General features: G+C 39.5%; 1 protein-coding gene across 1 annotated transcript in view; it reads right to left on the bottom strand.

The window, feature by feature from the left end:
* OSBPL10 (oxysterol binding protein like 10) overlaps positions 1-25159 on the bottom strand; it is a 122940-nt gene that overhangs the window by 37886 nt on the left and 59895 nt on the right. The window contains exons 5-6 of the mRNA XM_072853923.1: positions 16003-16213; positions 4149-4303 (exon numbers count right to left, since the gene is read on the bottom strand). Coding sequence (XP_072710024.1) covers positions 4149-4303; positions 16003-16213 — 366 coding nt within the window. The remainder of the gene's footprint in view (positions 1-4148; positions 4304-16002; positions 16214-25159) is intronic.

Genomic DNA, 25159 nt, shown 5'->3' with positions numbered 1-25159 from the left:
AAAAGTATGAAAAATAAAAGACAAAGGTGCTTGATCCGGCATTTCACTGTCAGGGGTTACTTCTTTCAGTGACAATAACAGGCTTTAACTTCACGCTGTTCCTATATCACAACCCTACAAGAAAACTCATCTGGGAAGATGAAACAGCAACATCAAGAAATGACATGCTAAAATAGGCAAGGAATACGCAAGAAAAGAATCTCTGCCACAAAATCTTGTATTTTCTGAACTAGTTTAAGTAATATCTCCAATGATACCCCTGCATTTGGAAGCAAGAAACACCCTAAATAGCAAAAGCAAGTAAACACCAACACATTATCTAAAGAGAAGAATCTTTAGCTGCTACATTATTTCACCAGGGAGAAACTCTACATTCCTGAAATCCTGACAGTGTGACAGACCAAAAAGAAAGGTTTCACTTTAGTTAACTATGACATCAAAACTCAGCTCCAGAACTTACTATGTCCCTCAAGAATACTTAAGTATTCAAAGCAAATTGCATCAGATGAGCCTTGTTATTCCAGAGGAGAATTATAAAGATCCATGCTTCTTCATAAACATATAAAAAAACCACAGCAGAGAACAAGTCATTGGTTCATTAATGATGTTGCTTAATGCACTGCTGCAAAGTGTCTACACGCTGTGCTGAGAATTAACACTGCTATCACTAAACACATTCAGCCACTTGGTCATGTTGCCCGGAAACTGCTGCCACTGGCAGCCTGCTGTATGGGAAAGATTCCTCAGCAGTGGCCGTCCCCGCCCCAACATAACAAACATCTCTGTTTTCTTTTTAAAATCACTGCTGATCCACATATCTAAAATTATCTTTTCCTTACAAATAACATTCTACAATATAAGCAGCTGAGTCGGTTGTTCCTCAAGGGTAGTAATTTAATGGCTTTTTCTATTTTAGACTACAGGTCAATTCACAATTTGTTTGGTTGGTACATCTACTGTATTATGCTGAGCATTAGCCAAAAAACTCTCTCCCATTCCTTTGGGGTATAGCTTCTAAGAGACAGAGGTTATATCATAAAAAGTAGAGATTTTTAAAAATAAAAATCTAGGCCCACTCAAAGAAGAAATTGGAATTAATTTTGATAGCACTGATAGAGGAACCACCACTCTCTTCTCTTAACTTCTGTAAAAGGAAGGTTCACTTCTTTTGGCAGGTATATTTTGAAAGTTGAGCCCCATTAATATACTACCAACCTCTACAGAAATGAGAATCATCCAGTGCCTAGTTTGGGTTTTTTTAAAAGAAAATCATTAAGAGAAATAAGCTTCATTTGAATGACACTTGTGGATTCCTCTTTTCTTCTACATCTAAAAGAAGTTACCAGATAAATAAAAAAAGAAATCAGGGTCTTCAATATCAAAAATTTGTTAATGAGACCTAGACGCATTTTCTCATTCTCTGCTGATGCCACCACAGTTATTAACAACAATGTATCTGGACTATGACAAGTGGAGTGTGATGATTTGCAGTTGCTTTTATATATAATTACACATACTAAGTAATTAGCACAGTCAGTGCTTTTATACCTTTGAAAATGAACTGGCTACTCAGTGCCCAACCTAGGCTCCTGCCTTGGACACACAACAGGCCAGAATATATTTAAAAATATGCTTAAATCCTGCGCACAGAATTGTTAAAGTGTGTTAAGTCAAACACGTTTGATAACTTTGGGGGGTGTCAGACATCATCTCCTTGGTGACTATCTGGCTCAGACAGCATCCTTAGCAGGGTAAACAGTTACGTTGCTCAAAAGATTCGTCTCTTCTTCAAAGCCTGTTCTCTCACGCTCCTTTCTCTAGTCACAACAAGAAGAAGCTCCAGCTTCCTGTTCGACACTTCGCTCAGCTTGGACAGCTGGGCAGAACCTGCAGCACTCTAGGAAAACTTCACCTCCTCTCCCAGAAAAGGATCTGACCATAGCAGCCAAGAGGTGTAGCCTCTGTAACAGGGCATGACAACTTGCTTGATCTGAAGATGAATATGAAAACACAAAAGCTCCAACTTATGTTAGATGCAACTGTTCACCTCTTCCACAATTCAGGTTTTGTGCTTCAGCCTTCCAATAGGTCACTGAGATCTTGATCAAAATGATCAAAACTGAAAAATATATCAGCTACATCTAAAAGAGCACTTCAAATTGCAAGCCAACAGTATCAATCTCAGACAACATGAAGCACACAAGGACTCACTGGAAGGGAAGATGCAGGTTTGGAAAGAGCTTCCAGGAATTAATCCTGATTCAGGCCACTTTCTCGGGGAAAAAATCAAATTTCTGCTTAATAAACTGTACTACCATAACAAAAATTACACGCATGAGTCCAGCTGCTTCTTGTTGCTCCACCAATCCATGAACTTCCACTTACTGCTTCTGCCAAAAACATAATCTTCAGCTGAGCTTTTTATAACTTAAAAATCTTACTTATTCCCTTCCCTTCCCCCCCCCCCCCATTTTTTCTTCTTTTTTAAGGGCTGGCGCCCCTGGGTGTCCAAATGCAGGCTCCTGATTTCAAGAAGATTGCCCACAAAGCACACAGGATTCTGTACTACAAACAGTGCTCTGCTCCCTTGTTTATATCCATCTCTTCAAGGGTACTCCCTTCTCAATAAATCATGAGTTCCACAAGCAAAGCAGTACCTCAAGCCACATGCGCAACTCAATATCTCTCATCAGCAAGTGAAGGGGAGGAGGTTGGACTTTAAAAAAACCTGTCATTTAAAACAAGTCATAAATGGCTCAACTCAACTGCAAAATGATACCCCGAGATGAGTTAAATCAGCTGCTGCTCTTTATGTTCTTGCTGCAAAGCCCATGCTTCCACATCCCATTTGGCTTTACCAGGTGGTGAAGAATAAAAATATCCAAAAAGAACTAATGAAACAAATTGCAGTGTATCAGTGAGTAAAGTAGTAACTCCCAAAACAATACTCTTAAATAGCCTCTTGTCTTAAAAACACACTATAAGAACTGCAGTTGTTTTATCTGAAAAGGAAATTACACAACTTCCTAATAAAAAGCAATTACAGGTAATTTAAACATTGTGATTAATGGACACTAGGAGTAACAGAAATTGAAATTACTTTCTAAGAACAGATCTGGAAGAGGACCAAAGTAACATGTAATATTAAAAAAAAAAAAAATCTGGCTTATCCTTGGATTTTTTGAACTATATTCAATTCAAGATACTACGAAAGAACTGGAAAAAACAAACAGCTTTATTGATGTCCCCAGCCATTACACATTTTGTTAAAGGTGATATAATTTAATTTAAGCCATTCCAATTGCCAAAGAGCATTCACTAGTAGAAAAGGGTTTCTTCAGCTCCTCAAAAACTTCTTCCCAGTTCTCCAGGTCTCACGTGCTCCAGGTGCCCTACAATCTCTGGGGTCTCAGAGTGAAGTGTTTTCCTGGTGGGCAGCACTTGTAACCGAAGCAGCCAGTAGAAGCTGGAGAAGTTTGGCATGGTGGGAGACTTTCAGTGCATGAGATGCCTGATACGCAGCTGTGAGCCTCCTCAAAGAGTCGATGCTTCAGAACTGCCCTTTACCAAGTAAATGCCACAAAAGCACAAATCAACAGGCGGGTGCAGGATGATGTGGACAAGTTCTGCCCATAACCACTTAACAGGAAAAGGGGTCAGAAAACAATATAGTTTTTCAACTCAAAAGAATAGTCAGCTATACTCAAGAGACACCCAAGAGCAAACAGCAGCATGGAGGAACAAGTAGCAAGCAAATGTTGTGGTCCTAGTGTCTCCTGTCTATATCAAACCAACATAAAAAATAAACAGCTTTTTCTGTCACCAGAAGATAGAAATGTGTACTGACAGTCTGTTAATTGCTTTTACGACTAGAAAAGACTGTACACTCGTCATAGTCCGCTGTCCAAAGTACCTCAGAGAAGCAAAAGCACACAGCAATATTGTCAACGTATTTTTCTAGTTTTTAAGAGTGCACTTTTGCATGAAACTTAGCATTTTCACAACTAATTTCAACCAAGAGGATACTATAAAGAAAAAAGTACAATAAGTAATTAATAAAAGCATCCACCATCACACATGGTTTGCATCTAACCAATGTCAAGTCTCAAATACAACAGAAATGGTTTGTAGAGACCTAGCGTGCTTACCTCTGTATTTGGTTGTAGTGCCTGTCCATCCTGGGCTGCAGATGGTACTATTGCCCATGTAATGTTAGCACTAGCAGATGATAAGGAGCTGAGGGCACCATTTTTCAGTTGCTCTGTGGAGTGCGACTTGGGCCCAGGCCATCCCAGGATACCTTCTGAAGCAGAAAATAGGCTTCAACTTACAAGAGACAGACTACAGATTTCTTCCATTCATCTCATCATTCTATTAATATAAACGAACTGCTATGTCTTCTCTGCTTCCATGCACAGTTTTACTTTAGTAACAAAAATACTCTAGCATCTTCTATGCCAATTCATCTGTGATAAATATTTTTTTTTAAAAGTCAACAAAGGAAGATTTTAAAATGTTACTCCTACCACCAGATAGGATTATACATAAAGATCGTACAATCTGGCACACCTTGGTAATTAAGCAAGTATTCTCTATCCACTATTTTCATAGTTATTAAGTTATCCAAGTAAACTCTGCATTTCTTCTGCCTGAAATCAGAGTTTTAAGCTTAGCAGCTGTATTTTATTTCTGTCTGTACTATTAAAAACTCTTTCTAGACTAAGTGCTAATACATTTTACTGGTCCCAAGACCACAGTTTAGAAGAGGTCTCATTAGAATGATACACATTAAATATGAATTAAACAGAAGTAGACATCAGAAAAACCCTTATTTCTGGGGGCACCTGATTTCCAGGATGGGCCAATATTTAAGGATGTCAAGACAGAAAGAACCATCAGCTAAGGCGACGGCACAGCTGTTCCTCCCTTACTGCTCTAAAACATAGTATCAAAATTCAGATCAGTAGCCCTCAGCATAAGGCTTAAATTTCAGCTATTAATTCCACACTGCTATAAAATGCAGAGACAGAGATAAGAAAAACGCAGCTCTTCGGTCATTACCATAATTTGTATATGAAAATACAATTAGTGCCACAGGAAGGATCTCCTCCTCTCATCACTGACAACTTTTTAAGATGACCCAAATCAACACAAAGTACATTAAAAAACATGCAATTTCTCCTCTCAGTATCACCAGGGGTCACCAGAGGTTGCCTCCTAATTAAAGTAAATGGTTTGATCTGGTGAGGTAATGCTGTGTACTATTATATTAACACATATTATTAAAAAATGGGCCACAAATCCTATAGCTGACCTCTTACCAAATTCTAAATATAAAATAATTATAGAACATTCCTCTCATCTAAAATGGCACGAAGTTATGACGACATGACAAAACTTCAGGTCCCCTTCCTTAGTGTGATTTTGTGGCACCATCTTTTGCTGAAGAAAGCAGAAGCAAATAAGTATAGAATGATTTTCAAAGATCTGAGTAACCAACAGGAAAAAAAAAAAAAAATCCAGTTTTTTTTTTTTTATGAATATTTCACACAATGACTCAAATTTCCCATTGCCAAAGGAAGAACAGCTCTGTGGCTCTGCTATCAGGCCACATCCTGCAAAGCTTTTTGCATTTCAATGACTGAGAACTATGCCAGTAGATGTTATAAGTCCCAGTCAAGTTATGTGAATCATGTGAGAGAAAATGCAAGTATCAAACAAATGGTCATTTTCTTGGATTGGCTCTACACATTGGTTTTACACATCAGGAAGCTAACATCTGCCCCCATCCCAAAGATGGAGTTAAATCAACACATGATGTTGTTATACATGGCAAGGAGTGAACAGCACAGTGATTGCAGTCATAGTATCTTTTTGCTTGCTCCTCAGGTCTTGAGCAATTTGCTGCTAGGAACAAAGGATAACCCCAGATCCCTCAAAACAAGCTCTGATTCAGAAGATAATCTGAAGATTGTTTTGGCAGATCCACAATGGACTCTTGCTGCATGGGAGGTAGGAAGCATACCATCAGCATGAAAAATAAAACTAAATTGGAAAATTTCAAATAAAAATGTTGGTTCCTTGGAGGGAATTCATATGTCTGTAAACCATTAAAAAATTTCTACTCTTTTTGATGTTAATTAGTACAGATTTTGAAGAGAAAGAAAAGCAAGAAGTTAAAATAAACTTGTTTCACTTTTGAATAGCCACAAAGAGTTTTATGAAGCATGCCTATGCTTCTCGCTTTTCATTACTTTGCAGTAACAAATTTCACAGAATCACAGAATCGTATAGGTTGGAAAAGACCTTTAAGATCATCAAGTCCAACCGTAAACCTAACACTACCAAGACCACCACTACACCATGTCCCTAAGCACCTCATCCAAACATCTTTTAAATACCTCCAGGGATGGCGACTCAACCACTTCCCTGGGCAGCCTGTTCCAATGCTTGATAACTCTTTCAGTGAGGTAAAATTTCCTAATATCCAGTCTAAATCTCCCCTGGAGCAACTTGAGGCCATTTCCTCTTGTCCTATCACTTGTTACCTGGGAGAAGAGACCAACAACCCACCTCGCTACAACCTCCTTTCAGGTAGTTGCAGAGAGCGATAAGGTCTCCCCTCAGCCTCCTTTTCTCCAGGCTAAACAACCCCAGTTCCCTCAGACACTCCTCACAGGACTTGTGCTCCAGACCCTTCACCAGCTTCGTTGCCCTGCTCTGGGCACGCCCCAGCACCTCAATGTCTCTCTTGTAGTGAGGGACCCAAAACTGAACACAGTATTCGAGGTGCGGCCTCACCAGTGCCGAGTGCAGGGGGACAATCACTTCCCTAGTCCTGCTGGCCACACTATTCCTGATACAAGCCAGGATGCTGTTGGCCTTCTTGGCCACCTGGGCACACTGCTGGCTCATATTCAGCTGGCTGTTGACCAACACCCCCAGGTCCTTTTCTACCAGGCAGCTTTCCAGCCACTCTTCCCCAAGCCTGCAGCGTTGCATGGGGTTGCTGTGGCCCAAGTGCAGGACCTGGCACTTAGCCTTAAATCTCATACAATTGACCTCGGCCCATTGATCCAGCCTGTCCAGATCCCTCTGCAGAGCCTTCCTACCCTCAAGCAGATCAACACTCCCACCCAACTTGGTGTCGTCTGCAAACTTACTGAGGGTGTACTCGATCCCTTTGTCCAGACCATTGATAAAGATATTAAAAAGAACTGGCCCCAAAACTGAGCCCTCGGGGACACCACTTCTGACTGGCTGCCAACTGGAGTAAACTCCATTCACCACCACTCTTTGGGCCCAGCCATCCAGCCACTTCTTTACCCAGCGAAGAGTACACCCGTCCAAGCCATGAGCAGCCAGTTTCTCCAGGAGAATGCTGTGGGAAGCAGTGTCAAAGGCTTTACTGAAGTCTAGATAGACAACATCCACAGCCTTTCCCTCATGCACTAGGCAGGTCACCTGGTCATAGAAGGAGATCAGGTTGGTCAAGCAGGACCTGCCCTTCCTGAACCCGTGCCGGCTGGGCTTGATCCCTTGGTTATCCTCTACATGCCATATGATGGCACTCAAGATGATCTACTCCATCAGCTTTCCTGGTATTGAGGTCAGGCTGACAGGCCTGCAGTTCCCCAGATCCTCCTTCTGGCCCTTCTTGAAGATGGGTGTCACATTCGCTAATCTCCAGTTAACTGGGACCTCCCCAGTTATGCTGGTAAATGCTAAGAAAGCAGCTTGGTGAGCACTTCTGCCAGTTCCTTCAGTACTCTTGGGTGGATCTCATCAGGCCTCATAGATTTGTGAATGTCTAAATAGCGTAGCAGGTCACTAACTATTTCCCCCTGGATTATGGGGCTCCATTCTGGTCCCCATCCCTATCTTCTGACTCCAGGGGCTGGATAACCAGAGAACAATTGGTCTTACTATTAAAGACTGAGGCAAATAAGGCATTAAGTACCTCAGCCTTTTCCTCATCCTTGGTCACTACATTCCCTCCCCCATCTAATAGAGGCTGGAGATTCTCCTTAGCTCTCCTTTTGCTGCTAATGTATTTGAAGAAGTATTTTTTATTGTCTTTTATGGCAGTAGCCAGATTGAGCCCTAGCTCAGCTTTGGTCCTTCTAATTTTCTACCTGTACAACCTCGCTACACCTTTGTAGTCCTCCTGACTTGCCTGCCCCTTCTTCCAGAGGTCGTAGTCTCCTCTTTTTCCAGAGTTCTAGCCAAAGCTCTCTATTCAGACAGGCCGGTCGTCTTCCCCACCAGCTCATCTTTCGGCACCTGGGGACAGTCTGCTCTTGTGCCTTTAGGACTTCCTCCTTGAAGAATGTCCAGCCTTCCTGGACTCCTTTGCCCTTTAGGGCTGCCTCCCAGGGGACTCTGTCGACCAGTCTCCTGAACAGGCCAAAGTCTGCCCTCCGGAAGTCTAAGGTGGCAGTTCTGCTGACCGCCCTTCTTACTTCTCCAACAATCAAAAACTCTATCATTTCATGATCACTATGCCCAAGACTGCCTCCAACCATCACATCACTCCCAAGTCCTTCTCTGTTCGTGAACAAGAGGTCCAGCGGGGCACCTTCCCTAGTTGGCTCACTCACCAGCTGTGTCAGGAAGTTATCTTCCACACACTCCAGGAACCTCCTAGACTGTTTCCTCTCTGCTGAATTGTATTTCCAGCAGACATATGGTAGGTTGAAGTTCCCCACAAGAACAAGGGCTCGCGATTGTGAGACTTCTCCCAGCTGCTTATAGAATAGTTCATCTGCCTCATCATCCTGGTTGGGTGGTCTCTAACAGACTCCCACCACAATTTTTTCAATTTTTTTCAGTTTCTCCCTGTCAAACAGCTGAATATTGGATTATTGCTGCTATTTTCTTATTACAGAGAGACTAAAAAAAAAAAATTCAACTGATTTCTCTTTATGCCTATCTTTGAAAATAAGTCATCCAATCATTTCCTTGGGCTATCCATTTTCTCTCTGACACACAATCTATTTGGCCTTGACTGTAAACAATTATTTTTTTAATATATTTTTTTAAAAATCTGATTTCTGTAAATAAGTACAATAAAAAGCTCCCACTTGAATAAATACCTCGCTTTGGGGGAAATAAGTGTGAACATTTACTTCACCATCACTTACATATTTTTAAAAACACTATACTAGTTTTCCTCTTCAGTACAAACACACTGTAAGAAGACTATCTACTTCGTCTTTCTCCACACATTTTAGAGACTCTCTTACAGAAACAGAAACTGTTACAACTATGCAAGCATGTTTTTCCACCTGTCCCAAGAGCAATGCTACCCTCACAAAACAACAAATCTTGTCAGCTTAATCAATTTTTAAACAGATCTTAACAACACATTATAACCTCGCCAACACCAGTAGGATGCCAAGAGTTAATGTTCAAAGGATAAAGAACATCTGTTTCCTCAACACCTCTGCATATGAGAAAAATTGTTTTGTTAAATTCTGTCTGCCTGGAACTTGACTACTTTGCAGAAGAGACATATACAGTAAAAGATATTAGTCATACGCCACAGAAATCTAAAAAAATAAGAAGTCAGCTCTCTGAACAAGTTGAAAAAATTCCATGCCCAGTTTCAAAGTGCCATCAGGGAACCTCTGATGATCTTTAATCTACAAATCTTACTCTGAGATATCAGCATTCTTGTATCATCCCAAGGGAGTTGCCATATACCTAATACAGTAGCCTACTTTTCAGGCAAAAGCAAAGTAAGAGAGAACTCATCAGAAATGATCTTAAAATCAACTAAGATCAGAATACAATCTCTATATAGAAAGTGAAAGGACACAACATGGCTCCTACCTCACTCACATTACCAGTTGTACATCCAAAACATTCTCATCTGCACTAGTAGAAATTAATCTTACCACAAAATACTACAGGTAGTTGTTCTGTCCATATCAAATTAAAATTATTTTATTGGAATTTACTCTCCACAGACTAAGCTGCCATCTGTAAATAACCCGATCCACTCTAATGGAGTTGCCATCTTTGCCACTTTACGGCACTCAAAATTTTGTATCACTAGTTCAATTCCTGTTCTTTGAAAGACTTCGAGAAGAAAAAAAAAGATATAAAAACTAAACATATTATGAGAAATAAAGTTTATCTTCAGAGTTGGATAAGAATAGGAAGAAACCGCTGTCACTGTTTTGTTTTTAAGCCAGATTTTTGCTCTGCTCTCAGTCATAGCCAAAGACAGCTGACAGAAAGGTAAGTTCATTTCTTATTTTGATACATTTCATAATTCTAAAGAAATTCTCCAGAAAAGCAGTCACAAATTATATAAAAGCATTCAGAGCTACACAGCTACTTTACTATTTGCTTTAAGACTATGCAAAGCACTACCCTAATTAAAACAAAATATCTGTTTCTGCAGTAAACTATGCAAAAATTAGAAAGGATGTACCAGATACACAACTAGTAAAATCAGCCAGATCTCTTCTACCTGCACGGTGTTGGTTCTGCGGTTCCAGAAGAGAAAACCCATGCTTGATTCCTCTGGAAGTTCAGTGCATATGTACACAATGAGAGTTCTTATAGAAAATACCCAAAAGTGAGCTTCTTCCCCGCTTCCCTTCAACACCAATTTCCACTGTGATGAACGCACAGCAGACAAATCCACCAAGGCACAGGAGAATGTTTCTAACATAAGAGAAGTACAGCATCCAGACACAATCTACTCTCCTTTCCCTATAGCAATGCTATAGTTCACAAAAACCCATCTATTTCAGATGGCACAATAGGCTGTATCCCACACAAATGCCCTCAGGAGAAACGTGTCTCCCTTTCACAAGTGCACACAGCAGAAGGGAGGGAAATTCCCCCCCAAAAGAGAAGGTTTACGGGAGATTTTTCAGTTAGGCAATTTTGATAATTTTCTTTTGTTGGTCCTGATTTCCTAGCTACCTTATGTATCTTCAAACTACATTTTTGCATGATAATTGATGGATGAAATACGCTTAACACCTGCCTCAATTCTATAACAAAAATCTTTCTATTTTTAAGTCCTCTGGTCTTAAGTCCTCTGGTCTTGGTTTATAGACTAAATTAAAAAAAAAAAACCCACAACAAACTTACATTTTTTCCTAGCACAATTGTAAGCTAACATCTATTGATAAAACTCTTACAATATACTGTAACTATACTCTAACAAATATCCCCTTAACAATGCAACAGTAGGCCTCAAGGAGAGACCAAGATTAGATCTGGACTCCTTCTCCTGCCAGGGATGGATACGACAGCTTTGTCTCTGTGCTGAATCCCACAGCAGGTTGACCCAGCAACAGCAAATAGCAGCTGCACATCTGCTTTTCAGATTAGAAAGACAATGTTGTATTTGCTAATGCTGTGCGGGGACTAAAAAATAACGTTATCTTCCAAAGAAAGAAGAACATGTAAGGAATAATGTATTAGCATTTAGATAGAACAGCAAATTGTTTTGGTTATTCTTGACAGAAGCAAGTCTAGCGATGATGCATTTAAGAGAGACCTGACTGACCATGCCAAATTTAGTAAATTACAACAGTAACAAAGAATACGTTCTCCTCTGTCTTCTTTCCTCACCCTTCCCGGCCCACAAGCATTAGGGGTGGGACAGGGGGGAGTTTAAGCAAGAAAGAGGACTGCTCTGCTCATTTTTCTCTCCTCCTACCATCTCAGCTGCAGGAGAATAATTTGTCATTTGTTACCAAATTGAAAGCATCTACATTTTGTCTTTTCTGTCCATTTATTTTCTCCAAAAAGGAGGCAACAGGGAATCTGCTAAAATAAAGTTCAAAGACACCCCCCCTCCCCCCAACTCCAGAATCATCTTCAATCCATTTGCTGCCATGGGAGCCAAAATAAGCAGCATTTGCATGTTCAGATAAACTTCAGAAAATCCATAGTGAGGAAGGGTTTGGGTTTTGTTTTTTAAAAAATTCTCAGAAAAAAGAAACATTCTATTTTACACTGGAAAACTGGGCAAGTGAGAAACAGAAAAATATAGGAGGGAATTCCTATCAGGGAGCTGCTTTATTCAGTAAATTAATGGCTAATGTGAAATGCAGACTAAAAGAAGGGATTTATCTCTGCAGGCTGCTACTACAAGACAGGATTCTGTCTGCCAAAACACTAAAATAAAAAAACAGACTTAAAACACAACATAAGCTGGTAAAGCTACTTTAAAACAAACATTCAAGTTTGCTCTGTTCGCCGTTTGGGAGGGAAGGATGTTAACCATAGCAGTCAATAGGCTCTAGAGATACTCTTCCACCAAAGGCTACACAGGCAGAAAAATAACACTAAAAGTTTTAAAGTTTGAAGTGAAGACAAAAGTTTCTTCTCTACATTTTTATTTTAAAAAGGCACCTGTTTCCTGTCTGCATGCTAAATGAACTCAAGCTTGTCACAAGGCACTTAATGCAGCTTAGCAAACACTTTAGATGTACCTAAGTGGTGACATTGGCCAATAAGAAAATCTTTGACATTTTTCTCCCTCCTACAAAAAAGAGCAAAATTCCCAAACCCAAAGAAGCTTGCATAGATGCAATCCCTGATTCTCAACTCACGCTATATGTAACCAACACTTTCAGCTAATAATATCCTTCTCCAGCATATTTTTCAAAGAAAGAAAAAAAAAACCCAAAGAATTTATCCAGTGATCAATGCACATACCTTTAATAACAACAGCTAGAAATTAATTTGACATTATTTTGACTCAAAAGTACAAACACAGACAGGGTTTTCCTTCACTGTTATTGTTGATGCACTTCCAAAATCAAGCACTAACAAAAAAAGACAATCACAAAAACCCTTCCTTGAAGCTTTAGAGTGGAAATAAAACATGTATTGACTACCCTTCAAGACAAGATTGAAGATTTCAGTTTAATCTTCATGTCTGCTTGTAGGCTTGAGGTCTAAGACTGACAACTCATGAGAAGCATGAAAATGAAGAGGAAAAATCATATCATCCTTAAACTATTCCATGACAAAGGATGCCATAAAAATATTTAAAGTCAAGATATACACAATCCTAGATTCTGGGTAAGTTTCCAGTAAAGTGACTGCCAAGCTGCTTTCTTTCTACTGGTATTACTGGAAAACAAAGCAATAAAAATATTTACATCAAAAGAAAGGGGATTTTTTTTCTGTTTAAAACAATAAAGGTCTGTAAATCTTTTTAAAATAGCTACTATTTAATTATAATCTTCATGAGTGCATTCTGTAAGTACTAGGTCAGAAACTCTCAGCTACTTTAAGTCCTTGCTTTAGAAGCAGTAAGATTGCAAGGCCTATGGTGGACAGAGAAGTCAGCAATCCTTGCGTAATTGGCCATAAAGACTTCAAGGACACAAGCAGAGCAAAGGTACAGAGAAAGCAGAGAAAGCAGATATATCATCTACTTTTCAGGCAGTTCTCTGTTTATGGCATAATAGTGAGAGCTTTTGATGCTGAAGGAAGGTAAACTCAAGGGTAAGTTCAAACCACCAAAGCTAAGCCATTGATCATTTCTCACACTCCACATGAGCAGGACTGTGCTGCTTTGCTGGACTGGACTGCTTTAATGAACCGTGGGCTAGAAGCAAGAAAATAAATTATCAAATTCCTATCTTGTCTCTCTCTACAAAATTCTGTGGATCCTGCCCCACAATGCCCACTAGTATCCTGGACACTATGCAGCAGATAAGGAGACAGCACTGGGATGGAAACACTTGGCAATAAATTGCACAGGGCCATCACATCTCATGGGAAAGGCATTTGAGACTTCCTATTACAGGAACATACGGCTTTTAAACTAGCAAGAGTCATTTTCACCCAACAGTATCAACAGGTGGCAGTAAAGGTCACCCTTTGGTTGCACCTTCTAGGTATAAAATTTAAAAAATGCACCTGGAGGACACAGAATCGAAATAAAATGTATCATCTCTCAGAATTAGAGTTTGCTAGAGGATTACTTAAAGGCATTAGTCTGATTAGGTATGAGTTTATGCAGCTTTGATGACTCTGAAACTCTACCAACTCAGCAGAAATGTTAAGTCTATCAAAGTAAGCCTGGACAAGATTAAGTGTGTAGGAAAAACAGTAATCAAGACTTGTAGGCCAGGTTCTTTCAGGCAACTGTATCGCGTAACAAGGCCTGGGGAAAAGAAAATGGAAAAAAAAAGAAAACAAAACCAAAAACATTTCACAGGCTCTTTCAGTCAGGGAGAGGAGACTAAATATTTCAGCAGCTTTTAGTTCTTTTTTCTTTTGTTTTCTTTTCTTTTTTTTTTTTTTTAAATTACATACCAAAGACTAAGCACATGTACACACGGAAGAATTAACTGTTTGCATTCAGGTTCTCACAGTTACACCAAAGATGCTGGTGTGAGCCAGTGCTACAGAACTTTAATTCCTGAAAGGATTCTTGTACAAGTTTAAAGTCTGAGGAGGAACAAACAAAAACACTTATTAAATTTTATTAAGTACTTTATAGTTGTGGCTTTCCACTTTTTTCAAAAAAATATGGGATTCCCTTTCAGCAATTACTAATGTTATGCTGCCTTTTCTCTGTTCTTGTGCACAGATCCTCAAAAATCATTATCAAGTCAAAACACAGACACTGATTTAACAGAAAATTATTTGGACACAGATTCAAGGACATGTACAACTCAAGTCGTCTCTCTCTGACAGTTCACTTAGATCATATGGACATGAAAAACAACCTTCAGGGACTTTGAAACTAGAAGGTGACTTTTCTTTCAAGGATGCTTTTCATCTTTGTTCCAAACCATTCTCTTTTGAAATAAAATTATATCAAAGAATTCAATTAAATGCACTTTATCATTACTATTTAAATATGTGCAAGGTTTTTTTACATTTTTTACAAGAAAACCAGAATACAGAAAATAAGAAAATTTTTTGTTTATTTATGTTCCTTTATGAAATATATCAGAATCTGGATGCAGGAAAGTCATGATATACCATAGTATAGATGTCAAAGTTTTTACGCTGTTTTTTCCAAGAACCCTTTTTACATCATTTGTCTACTTCTCAGCTGACTCTCTCGCATTTCTATGCTCCCCACAATGGGAATTCTTCAGAGGGCTTCCTACTTAGCTGTCTCAGCAGCCCTGAGGGCATATCCTGCCCTGTAGTAAACCTACTCTAAGTAAGGACAGGTTGGGGGAGATGTTGTTGAAGCACCTGAAGAAAACATAAAAATCCACCCAGAGTTCTGCTGCTCCTGCTCTTAGAGTAGGCAGTGCAGTTTGTGTACGGAAAAACACTGACCACCCCTTCAGAAAGCTAAAGGTCCCACTTCCGACACTATGGACAGAGACATAGAACTGGGTGAACTGAAAAAAAATTGAGCTACATGGGGACTGAGGGGTTCATGCCTGCAGAGTTCAATGCAGAATCACACTGTTTGACATTTTAGGCTCATAAAAATTTGCCACAGGTTTTTTTTTTTAAGTAGCAGCATGGAGAACTCTTTCCAGATTTAAAGAAAACCAGAGACTGGAATAAATCTGCCTTAGCAGCATCCTTCCATGTAGAAAATTAGAAATATGATTTTCATGGTAGCATTGTGTCATATTACATGTACTTTTATCAAACAAATCTGTATTGTGATTTCACTCTTAAAGAAAAAGAAAAAAAAAAAAAGGCAAAACAAAACAACCAAGCAGGTTCTGCACTATAATTAAGAATACAGGCTTATCTACCTGTTCTCCACTCCCCCTTTTTTTTTTTGTAATCTTGTCTTCAGAACCTGACTTCCCTGAGAAGACTTAGGACAACCTCTTTTCCTCCTCTATTCTGATGTCAATAGATTTTGCATCTTTTTTTAGGCAAAGAAAAAAATTATGATACTTGAGGCTGTAGAAGCTTACAAGCTGCTCACCCCAACTTGCCTCTCTGAGGAACGGTTAATTTCGCCTGCTTAGTATCATAATAAAAAACCCCAAGGCACAGAAAATAATACCCAAGAGAGCTTGTGCTCACCTGATGACAGTGTCCTGTTATGATGCTGACCCACTTGATGCATGCTTTGCTGTAACAGAGTCAGGCATTCTCCAAGGCAGCTCAGGGTGGCAGCAGAGGTAGCTTTTAAAAGCAGCAAGTCCTGATCCAAGGCAGAAAGGGGCCCAGAACTTGGGAGAGCTTCAATGGCTTGTACAAGATTCTTTTGTTGTCCCTCAACTTGGCTCATCATCTGTAAAGGTCCAAAAACATCTGCTGTCATAGGAAATATCACTATGTAGCTGTTAAATTCTTATGGGTTGAAATAGTGACTAAATGTGAAGAACTACCACAAATGGATGTTAATGTTCTGATCCAAACATACCATATACTTACCTACAAAAACGAAGGGCTTGAGACTACCAAAGGCCTGTAAAAATGTCAAGACTATGTTAGAGAAAATCGTCTCTTAAAATAGTAGGTTCATAGTAGGTTTAATAGTGACTCATACTTTCTGAAAGTCTTCATAAGGAAAAGTATGAAAATTCTATCTACTTCCTTCTCCATTATTAATTTAGGCTTAGATTTTCTTTCCTTTATATGTGATCTGAGACACTCAAGGAAGCTACACTGTCCCTCCTCCTTCTTTCCTACATAAAATATCTAATGACAGTTTAAGAACGGACATTTTTTATTTCTCAAGCATCAGTAAGGAATTATTTTTACAAAATAAGGTAACTTGCAAGTTTACAGACATTAGCATAGGATGCAACTTAGAGTACTTATTTACTATCAGATATGAACACCAGCTGTCAGAGAGAAAGTTAATCTGTTTCTAGATTTGGACCATCCAGATGAAGATGAAATGCATGCTTGTACAGCAGATAAAAACAACGTTATTTGAGCAGGCTGTTCTTTAAACAAATTGGCAAGCTTCCAAAATCCTTCCTAAAGCCAAAAGAAAATGGAGATGTTTAAAACTTCTCTCTCTGTTTTTACAGCCTGTAGGAAATTATACATGCACGTGACAAGCCTCTTTTCTTACACTTACCTTGCAAAAAACTTATTGCAAAAACTTATAAGTATCCATAAGCAGAGGTATCCAAAGCTTTCAGAAAAAATATCTGAAGACTTCATAAGCAACAAAGATTCAAGCTCCATTTGTCCAAGCTACTATACTGTAAAAAGGTATTATTATGAACTTCATGACTTTTTTATTCTCATTATTATTATTTTCAAAGTATGGTGTGCTTCCTGTAGCCTCCCTACACTGTGGTAAATAAACTGATCAAAAAAGTATACGTTGAATGCACTGAAAAGCAAGAAAGGAAACTGAACTCAAAAGACGCAAATAACCATCCTTGCAAACAAGTTAGAGTAGAATTAAGCAAAAAGCTGTTGTTGCAAGGTTTGTAAGGAAATTTAGCTAAATGCCTTGCTGAAGGTTACAATAATGACATTTTAATAGTCAACATTTAAAACAGAGGCCAAAGCTTCAGTAGAAGCCACAGTCAATTTTAATTCCCTCTGACAGAAAACAAGATCAGTCAAAAGGTGACACAGACCCCCACAATACACAGCTTTAGGGAACTGCTAGAACCCCAGGCAGTGCTCTGCTTTGAGAATTCACACACCATGTAACTGAGCTCCACAGCACAGACAGAGGGTTGCTTCAAAGCTAAAACAAAAACAAGAGCACCACGAGACACGCACCCATGCAAACACTCCTCCCTCAGGAAAAGAGCTCAAGGAAGCAAATGAAGGAATGACTAGGAGAAAAAAGATCGTCTTCTCCCTGGAACACTGCACAATATGACTGTGTGGAAAACTGCTTCCCTCCTTTTCCCATCCTGAATAAGAGCATGAAGTTGAAAACCTGACATTCTCATGCTTCGCAGCGACAGAAATGTTCTATTTTCATTTCTAAGTGATTACTTTTTCTACCTTTTTTTTTTTTTTTGGGTGAGGAACAGCTTACATTTCCAAAGATTTGCTTCCATAGGAAATAAAATCCAAAATAAAACTTTGAAAACTTCAAACATTTCCATTTTCCCCTCTCCCTTAATAAAGGACAACTATATTCTTCTGCAGCTAAGACAGGAGCATAAGATAAACTGACCAGAGAGCTTAGGAAACATTTGGAAAATTAACTGATTATTTGCAGTTATCACCTAGCCCAAAGCTTTTATCAACTATATTTTATCAACTATATTATTTTTTATCAACAGGCTTTTATCAACTATATTCTTCCTAGATTAGGAGAAATTTAAATAACATCAATGGTTTATTCTCCCTTTATCCAAAACAAGGTATTGCTCTGAGTCTTTCTATTCTCTAGCTGACCTAAGATAGTTTTAAAGAAGCCTCTTTGATTCATCCTTTCTGTGCTATCTAGCTTCATGTTATAGTATTGATACCAGCAGCTGTTCTACAGACCTGACACAGCAGAAGAGACCAGGAACAGCAACTTCTGTGTAGGATTCAAAGTATTAGAACTTGCTGGACATTTACTGCTCAAGCACTGATCAAAACCACTCTGTTTAAGGTGCTGAATGAACAGAACAAAAAGGAAGAACCTCCCCTATTCTAGAGAGTCATAGAACTCTGTAGCAAAAGGGGAAGGAAATAACATATATTATTGAAATAAGTGAACTTTTTTTACATGCTTGCCAATTTTTTTTTTAAAAAAGTCACTGACAACAGATTTTAAAAGAGTTGAAGTGTGGTTGTTCTAAAAAGAGTAAATCAAAGAGGAGCTAATACAAAAACACCAAACCATGCTAGACAAAACTCATTAAACACATTAACCCCTATCAGGATAGGCACTAGGCCATGCAGCTATAGCATTATCCTCTTACTTGTGGGTCTGCTTTTTGCTGTCTCAGGGGAAGGGGAGGCAGAGTGCTTGATTTATCATCACTCTAAGCTGGTTTCAAAACCAGAATGAAAAGCTTTGATTTTGAGAAAGTTAAATTGTTACTTTCATTTTCCAAAGTGAAATAACTTGCTTAATTTTGAATGACTTTGCTCTTACACAGGGTTATTTCAGTACCTTACAGCTGTCCATCCTCCCCATTTGGAAATACAGACAGCTCAAAGTAAGTAGTTCTCTACTTTTCACAACAGCAAAGACTATTTGCCCCTGTCTCCTCACCTAGTCTCAACCCACTTCTCTTTCCACTCTTTTTTCAGCTTTGGCACCCCCTCTTCACCTATAAATAGCTTCTCATAACATGGAAAAGAAACCGCATATTCCCACAAATGCACTCAAACTTCAGAAATAAAACTCTGTGCTAGATATAAAATAGAAAAACTGAAAGAACTATCAGGATTACATGTATTAAAAGGAATTATATGCATGCATATATCTAACATTAATAGGCCTGCATTTACCTAACTGCAAAACGTTCAGTAAGAGGAAGCCTTGGGCTAGGAAGAGACCAGCTCATATGCATAGTTTGTTCCTTTCTCCATCTGCGGCCTGCAGCAGGAGAACAAGCAAACCACATTATGTGTTCTCTATTCACAGCTGCTCCTGAAGCTTGAAGGAGATTCAGACCTTTTAGCCTGCCAGAAATTCTCAGGTATTGTCTGTATTCTTGTAGTGGGGTGACCCTGGCTGGATGCCAGGTGCCCACCAAAGCCGCTCTATCACTCCCCTCCTCAACTGGACAGGGGAGACAACAGGCTCGTGGGTCGAGATAAAGACAGGGAGAGATCACTCACCAATCACCATCATGGGCAAAACAGACTCGACCTGGGGAAACCAGTTTAATTTATTACCAGTCAAATCAGATTAGGATAATGAGAAATAAAACCAAATCTTAAAAACACCTTCCCCTCACCCCTCCCTTCTTCCCGGGATCAACTTCACTCCCGATTTCTCTACCCCCTCCCCCCAAGTGGCGCAGGGGCACGGGGAATGGGGGTTGGGGTCAGTTCATCACACATTGTCTCTGCCGCTCCTTCCTCCTCACGGGGAGGACTCCTCACACTCTTCCCCTGATCCAGTGTAGGGTCCCTCCCACAGGAGACAGTCCTCCACGAACTTCTCCAACGTGAGTCCTTCCCATGGGCTACAGTTCTTCATGAACTGCTCTGGAGTAGGTCCTTTCCACAGGGCGCAGTCCTTCAGGAAAAGACTGCTCTAGCATGGGTCCCCTATGGGGTCAACAAGCCCTGCCAGCAAACCTGCTCCAGCGTGGGCTCCTCTCCCTCCACAGGTCCTGCCAGGAGCCTGCTCCAGTGCAGGCTTCCCATGGAGTCCCAGCCTCCTTTGCGTGCATCCACCTGCTCCAGGCATGGGGTCCTCCACAGGCTGCAGGTGTGTATCTGCTCTACTGTGGACGTCCATGGGCTGCAGGGGGACAGCCTGCCTCACCATGGTCTTCACCACAGGCTGCAGGGGAATCTCTGCTCCAGTGCCTGGAGCACCTCCTCCCCCTCCTTCTTCACTGACCTCGGTGTCTGCAGAGTTGTTTCTCTCACATATTCTCACTCCTCTCCTCTGGCTGCTGTTGCTGTAGTGTGGGGTTTTTTTTTTCCCCATTCTTAAATACATTATCACAGAGGCACTACCACCATCACTGATGGGCTCAGCCTTGGCCAGCTGCAGGTCCATCTTGGAGCCAGCTGGCATTGGCTCTATCAGACATGGGGGAAGCTTCTAGCAGCTTCTCACAGAAGCCTCCCCTGTGGCCCCCCCTGCTACCAAAACCTTGCCAAGCAAACCCAATACAATTCTTCTGAATAACACTACCCTCAAAGAAACCTGCTACCCAATGACACCCCCACAGAAGACTGAATGCAATGAAAATCATCCCTGATGTTTTCCTCAGTAGGTCATCTGCTCTCTACCGCTTGCTCCAAAACAGCCAATTCACAGCTTCTATTGCTGCCTGCTTCCTCCTCTTCCTGGCTGATCTTAAAATCCTGTGATTGTTTTCCCTACCTACCCCAGCCACAGCAACTGCTAACTACTCCTTCGCAGCTGGAATTGCACCTCCTGGATCTTCCTGTTGTGAATGCACTGCCAACCATGATGTATGGGTTATGTGACAAGATCCCAAACAAATGGGTAAGTAGAAATGACTCTGTTCTCGGGGTCACTCCCACAGTATGTGAAAGATAGGCAGGAAAAGCTATGAGATACCCTGGGATTGCAAAGAAATGTATTTCAGGCATAATAAGAAAGAACATTCTTTCACACAGTAAATAAGCTAAAATTAGCTGCTAAAAATTAATTCAAGAAATGATAATGAAAAATTGAGGTGCTATTTTCTGTGCTAAAAGATAAAGTTACAGTAATTCAATATTTTGTTAAAAATACTAGATGATATATTAATCTTTCCCATGCAGAGAAATCACCTTACAAAACCTGAATGTCATTTTTTATTTAAGGCTTCAATTTGTTTCCGGAACTAGAAAGAGAGAGAGATTTCCAATTATTAACTATAATAATAAACTCTGTTAAAGATTTTTCCTCCCATCCTAAAATAAAGATAAATAGAAACTTCAAAGGAAGAAAAATAAATAGCTACACCTAAAGGGAAGAGCATATGACTGCTTTTGACATGATTTTATTTACAGTGGAAATGCTCTTGTTATCCAGACTCCAGGACTAACAGGCCTAAGTCTGTTTGTCCAGCCCAGGTGGGTATTATGATAATCAGAACATCCTTCTTTCTAGAATTACTGGTCCTACAGGATTTCAGTTAACTAACACAGCACATCACAACAACCTAAAGCAAACACCAGCTTTAAGCCATCTACAAAACTACCCAATCCACAGCTGTCTCGGGGGCATCTCCCAAGACACCGTGATTTCAAGCTCCCTGAAGCAAAGGATGAATGACATCAGCCATATTACCTCAAAGGGCAAGCAGACACTCTCCCTTTGTCATACAGGCCATGTGGAGCTGGCTAAGAAAATAAGTAGTGTCACCAATCCTGTCTTTCTATGTAACTATTTAAATACTTCAGATCTTCCTACCCTTCTTTTGGAATATAAAACCTGAGGAAGATTCTTCAGACCTCCGCAGCTACAATCTGATACACACATGAGCAATTTAAATTTTAACGTATGGCATTTTCCTTTTTTGGTATTGATCTTCACACATATTGAATTCTTTTATAGTAGGTATTAAGATACATATACCCATGTGTATGAAAAAATCCAAAACACTCCAGAGAAAAAATGAAAATATTCTTTTAGTGCTGAACCCACAGAAATTCTATATCGTCAAGCTCCCCTGTGACGTGCTAGAAATCATTCATCAAGGAGACATTTGGCTCCATCAGTTAATAACTCTTCCTCTACTGTAGTATTCTCTGCACAGCACATTGTCTGCCTACTTCTCTAGGCAATTCCTCTGAAAGATTTAATGCAGTGATTTTTATTTTTTAAATCCTTTCCATTACTGACTGCATGCAAGTTGAAAACAATTATTAAAAACATGGGAAAATAAACAACACTGCTTATATGAAAAACAGAGTATCTGCAAAAATAAACAGTTGTGTGGGAAAAGCTTTAGACATTTAAATAGTAACAGAAATGCCACACGGATCACTTTCTTACCAACTCTAAGTCAAGTTGCCCTTGTGAGAAGTTTACTGCCTTCAAAGGCTGGGAAATAGCCAGTTTGCTTCTTCACTTTTTGGGGGTTTTTTTGGTTGGTTGGTCGGTTTGTTTGGGTTTTTTTTTTAAATAAATGAAGTGTCATACGAAAACATGATTTCTCTCTCTATCACACTCACATATACACTTTCTGGAAATATTAGTTTCTTGCTTTTAGACAATAGTACCAAAAGAAAAACATTTCAGAAGACATCGGGAAAGGACACGAGGACAGACCAGCTTTTCAAATCACCCTAGAATAAGTCCTAAGTGATGAGCCAGGACCTTGGTTCTCATTGTTAAACAAGCATATACCACAGGGGTTTGGTTTTTTCTTTCCTTTAATATAAAACACTGCTTTTCTTAAATGCAAAAGCAGATGAGTGACAGAAGAGAAAAAAGTCCACACACAAAAAATAAAAACCTTCTAGTCATTGTAAACCCAATACATTGGGTTGCCATGTAAACCTAATATAGTCATCAATTCTGACCTTGAGCAAGGACTCCTCTTGCAATCTTGACCTGTATTTCATCAACAACAATACAAACCATCAAATTGTAAAAATTAAAAGTTAAAACAGACAACCAATATATGTAAAAGTATAATATATATATACACGTACCACATATATATCAAAATGTAAGATACAGATACATGGAACTCCAATATCACTAAAGCAATCATACCAGTCATGAATTTGACACACTAGCTACCAATTCAAATCAAGCTCACAATTCCCACTTAGTATTTCCATGAAGCTTTCCCACTTTCAACTATTTATTCTGAAAAAGGAAAGAGCATAAACACACATTCAAAAGACTATTGTAAATACTGTTAATCACCAGCTCAAAAGGTATACCTCTCCAACTGAGAAGTCTGACCATTTAAGGTAACTTCTACAACCGCAGTAAAAGTGATTTTTTTTTTCCAATTTAATGCATTTTTGTTTTGAGTTAAGCATTTATACCTAACCGCTGCAGAGCAAGAGAACTCTTGCCTTGGCTTAACTTCTGAAAAGCGTTCTCAAACTACTCAATGTCACTTGCTATGTGCATCTTACTACTTGGCAAAGGAAATTTTCTGGTAAGGATTTATAGACTTCTCTCTATTCTTCAGTAAGTCATGTCCATAGATCTTTTAATGGGATTCCATCAATAGCATGCAAGCTAGGAAGGCAAAATTACAACTTAATATATAACTAAAGTGAAAGAGCTAGACACAGAGGTTGCTACTAGAAGTACTGCAATATATAATGCAAATCTCTTATAAAGAGAATTTTGCATTTCAGCTTTAAAAGTGTCTAGTATAGAAACATGTACAAGACCAGACCGTAAACATGCTTAAGTTCCACAAGTAACATATCTGTACACTTTGCTTACAATAAAACCTGAGCTTTTGACCAAAAAGAACCTCCTTGAGCTGCAAACAGAAGGGAATTCTATCCACAAAGCTTCAATCTGAATGAAGACCCACAGTAGCCTCTGTAAACATTACTATGCTAATGAGAAAAAATACTTGAAGAAAGGATCCTAGAACACCAAGTGAGATATTCTGAAAGCATCTTGGAAAGAGGGAACGAGATAATGACATCCATACCAATTGTCCTTTCTTGATTACTGCTTCCCTCACATTACAGAGAATAGGCACGTAATTCTCCATTATTGTCACCTCAGGGTAGCAGCTGGCTTGACCTCAATTATTATAAAGAAGCAAACAATGAACAGTAAAATTGGAGTGACTTGCTATATAATAGTTATTAAGGCTTAGACGCATACATCCTACCAATGAAGCTTCAAAGGAGCAAGTTAATTTTCACTTGGCATGTAATTTGCAGACAGAGACACAAAAAGTAACGGAACAAACAGAACTATACCTCTGACAATCAGGATGGCAGCTAATCACCAGGGCACATTTCATTTTCTTTTCAGTTCTTGCCTCTGCTTTCACAATTCTATTTCTTCCCTCAGAGGAGAATGAAAACAAGCTCCCCCCACCCCCATCCGCTATTTTGTTCTCTTTTCCCTAACCAGGAACCCATGTAATCTCTGTTAAGGGAACAACTGAAAAGCCAGTTGCTACATATCTTCATTGCCTCAGCTCACAAAACATTATTTCTTTTGGGGTTTTGTTTTGGCTTTTTTTGCTCAGCCTTCTCATCGTGCGCTCCGCAGGGTGGCTCCTTGTGAGGAAAACCTTATAGAACAGAGAGCAAATGTCATTAGGACTGATTCTAAAAGCCAAGCCTAAGACAACCAGGAGAAAACAAGGTGTGGAGGAGGCAGTCTGGCTCAATTGTTTCCTGTTCTCAGCTACTTTTTCCAATCTGCTGCTTCCATTGATGCCATCAGCACCTCCATGGGCTATGAGCTCTCCAGGGACCTCAGCACAGGATTTACACTCCAGGGAGCAGCTGTTATTTACCAACTCCTGTCATGTACTTTTTAAATTAGCTAGTTAATTTATTCATATACTAGACATGATCCTATGCTTCATTCTTCACACATTCAATTCCTATCTTACAGCTTTAAATTCTGTAACTTGGACACTTGCTGCATATCCTTACAACATAGTATCACACTATT

This window comes from Ciconia boyciana, chromosome 2 (assembly GCF_034638445.1).
Source record: "Ciconia boyciana chromosome 2, ASM3463844v1, whole genome shotgun sequence".
Taxonomy (NCBI): domain Eukaryota; kingdom Metazoa; phylum Chordata; class Aves; order Ciconiiformes; family Ciconiidae; genus Ciconia; species Ciconia boyciana.
The sequence above is the reverse complement of the archived record's forward strand: the minus strand, read 5'-3'. Positions and strand labels throughout refer to the sequence as shown.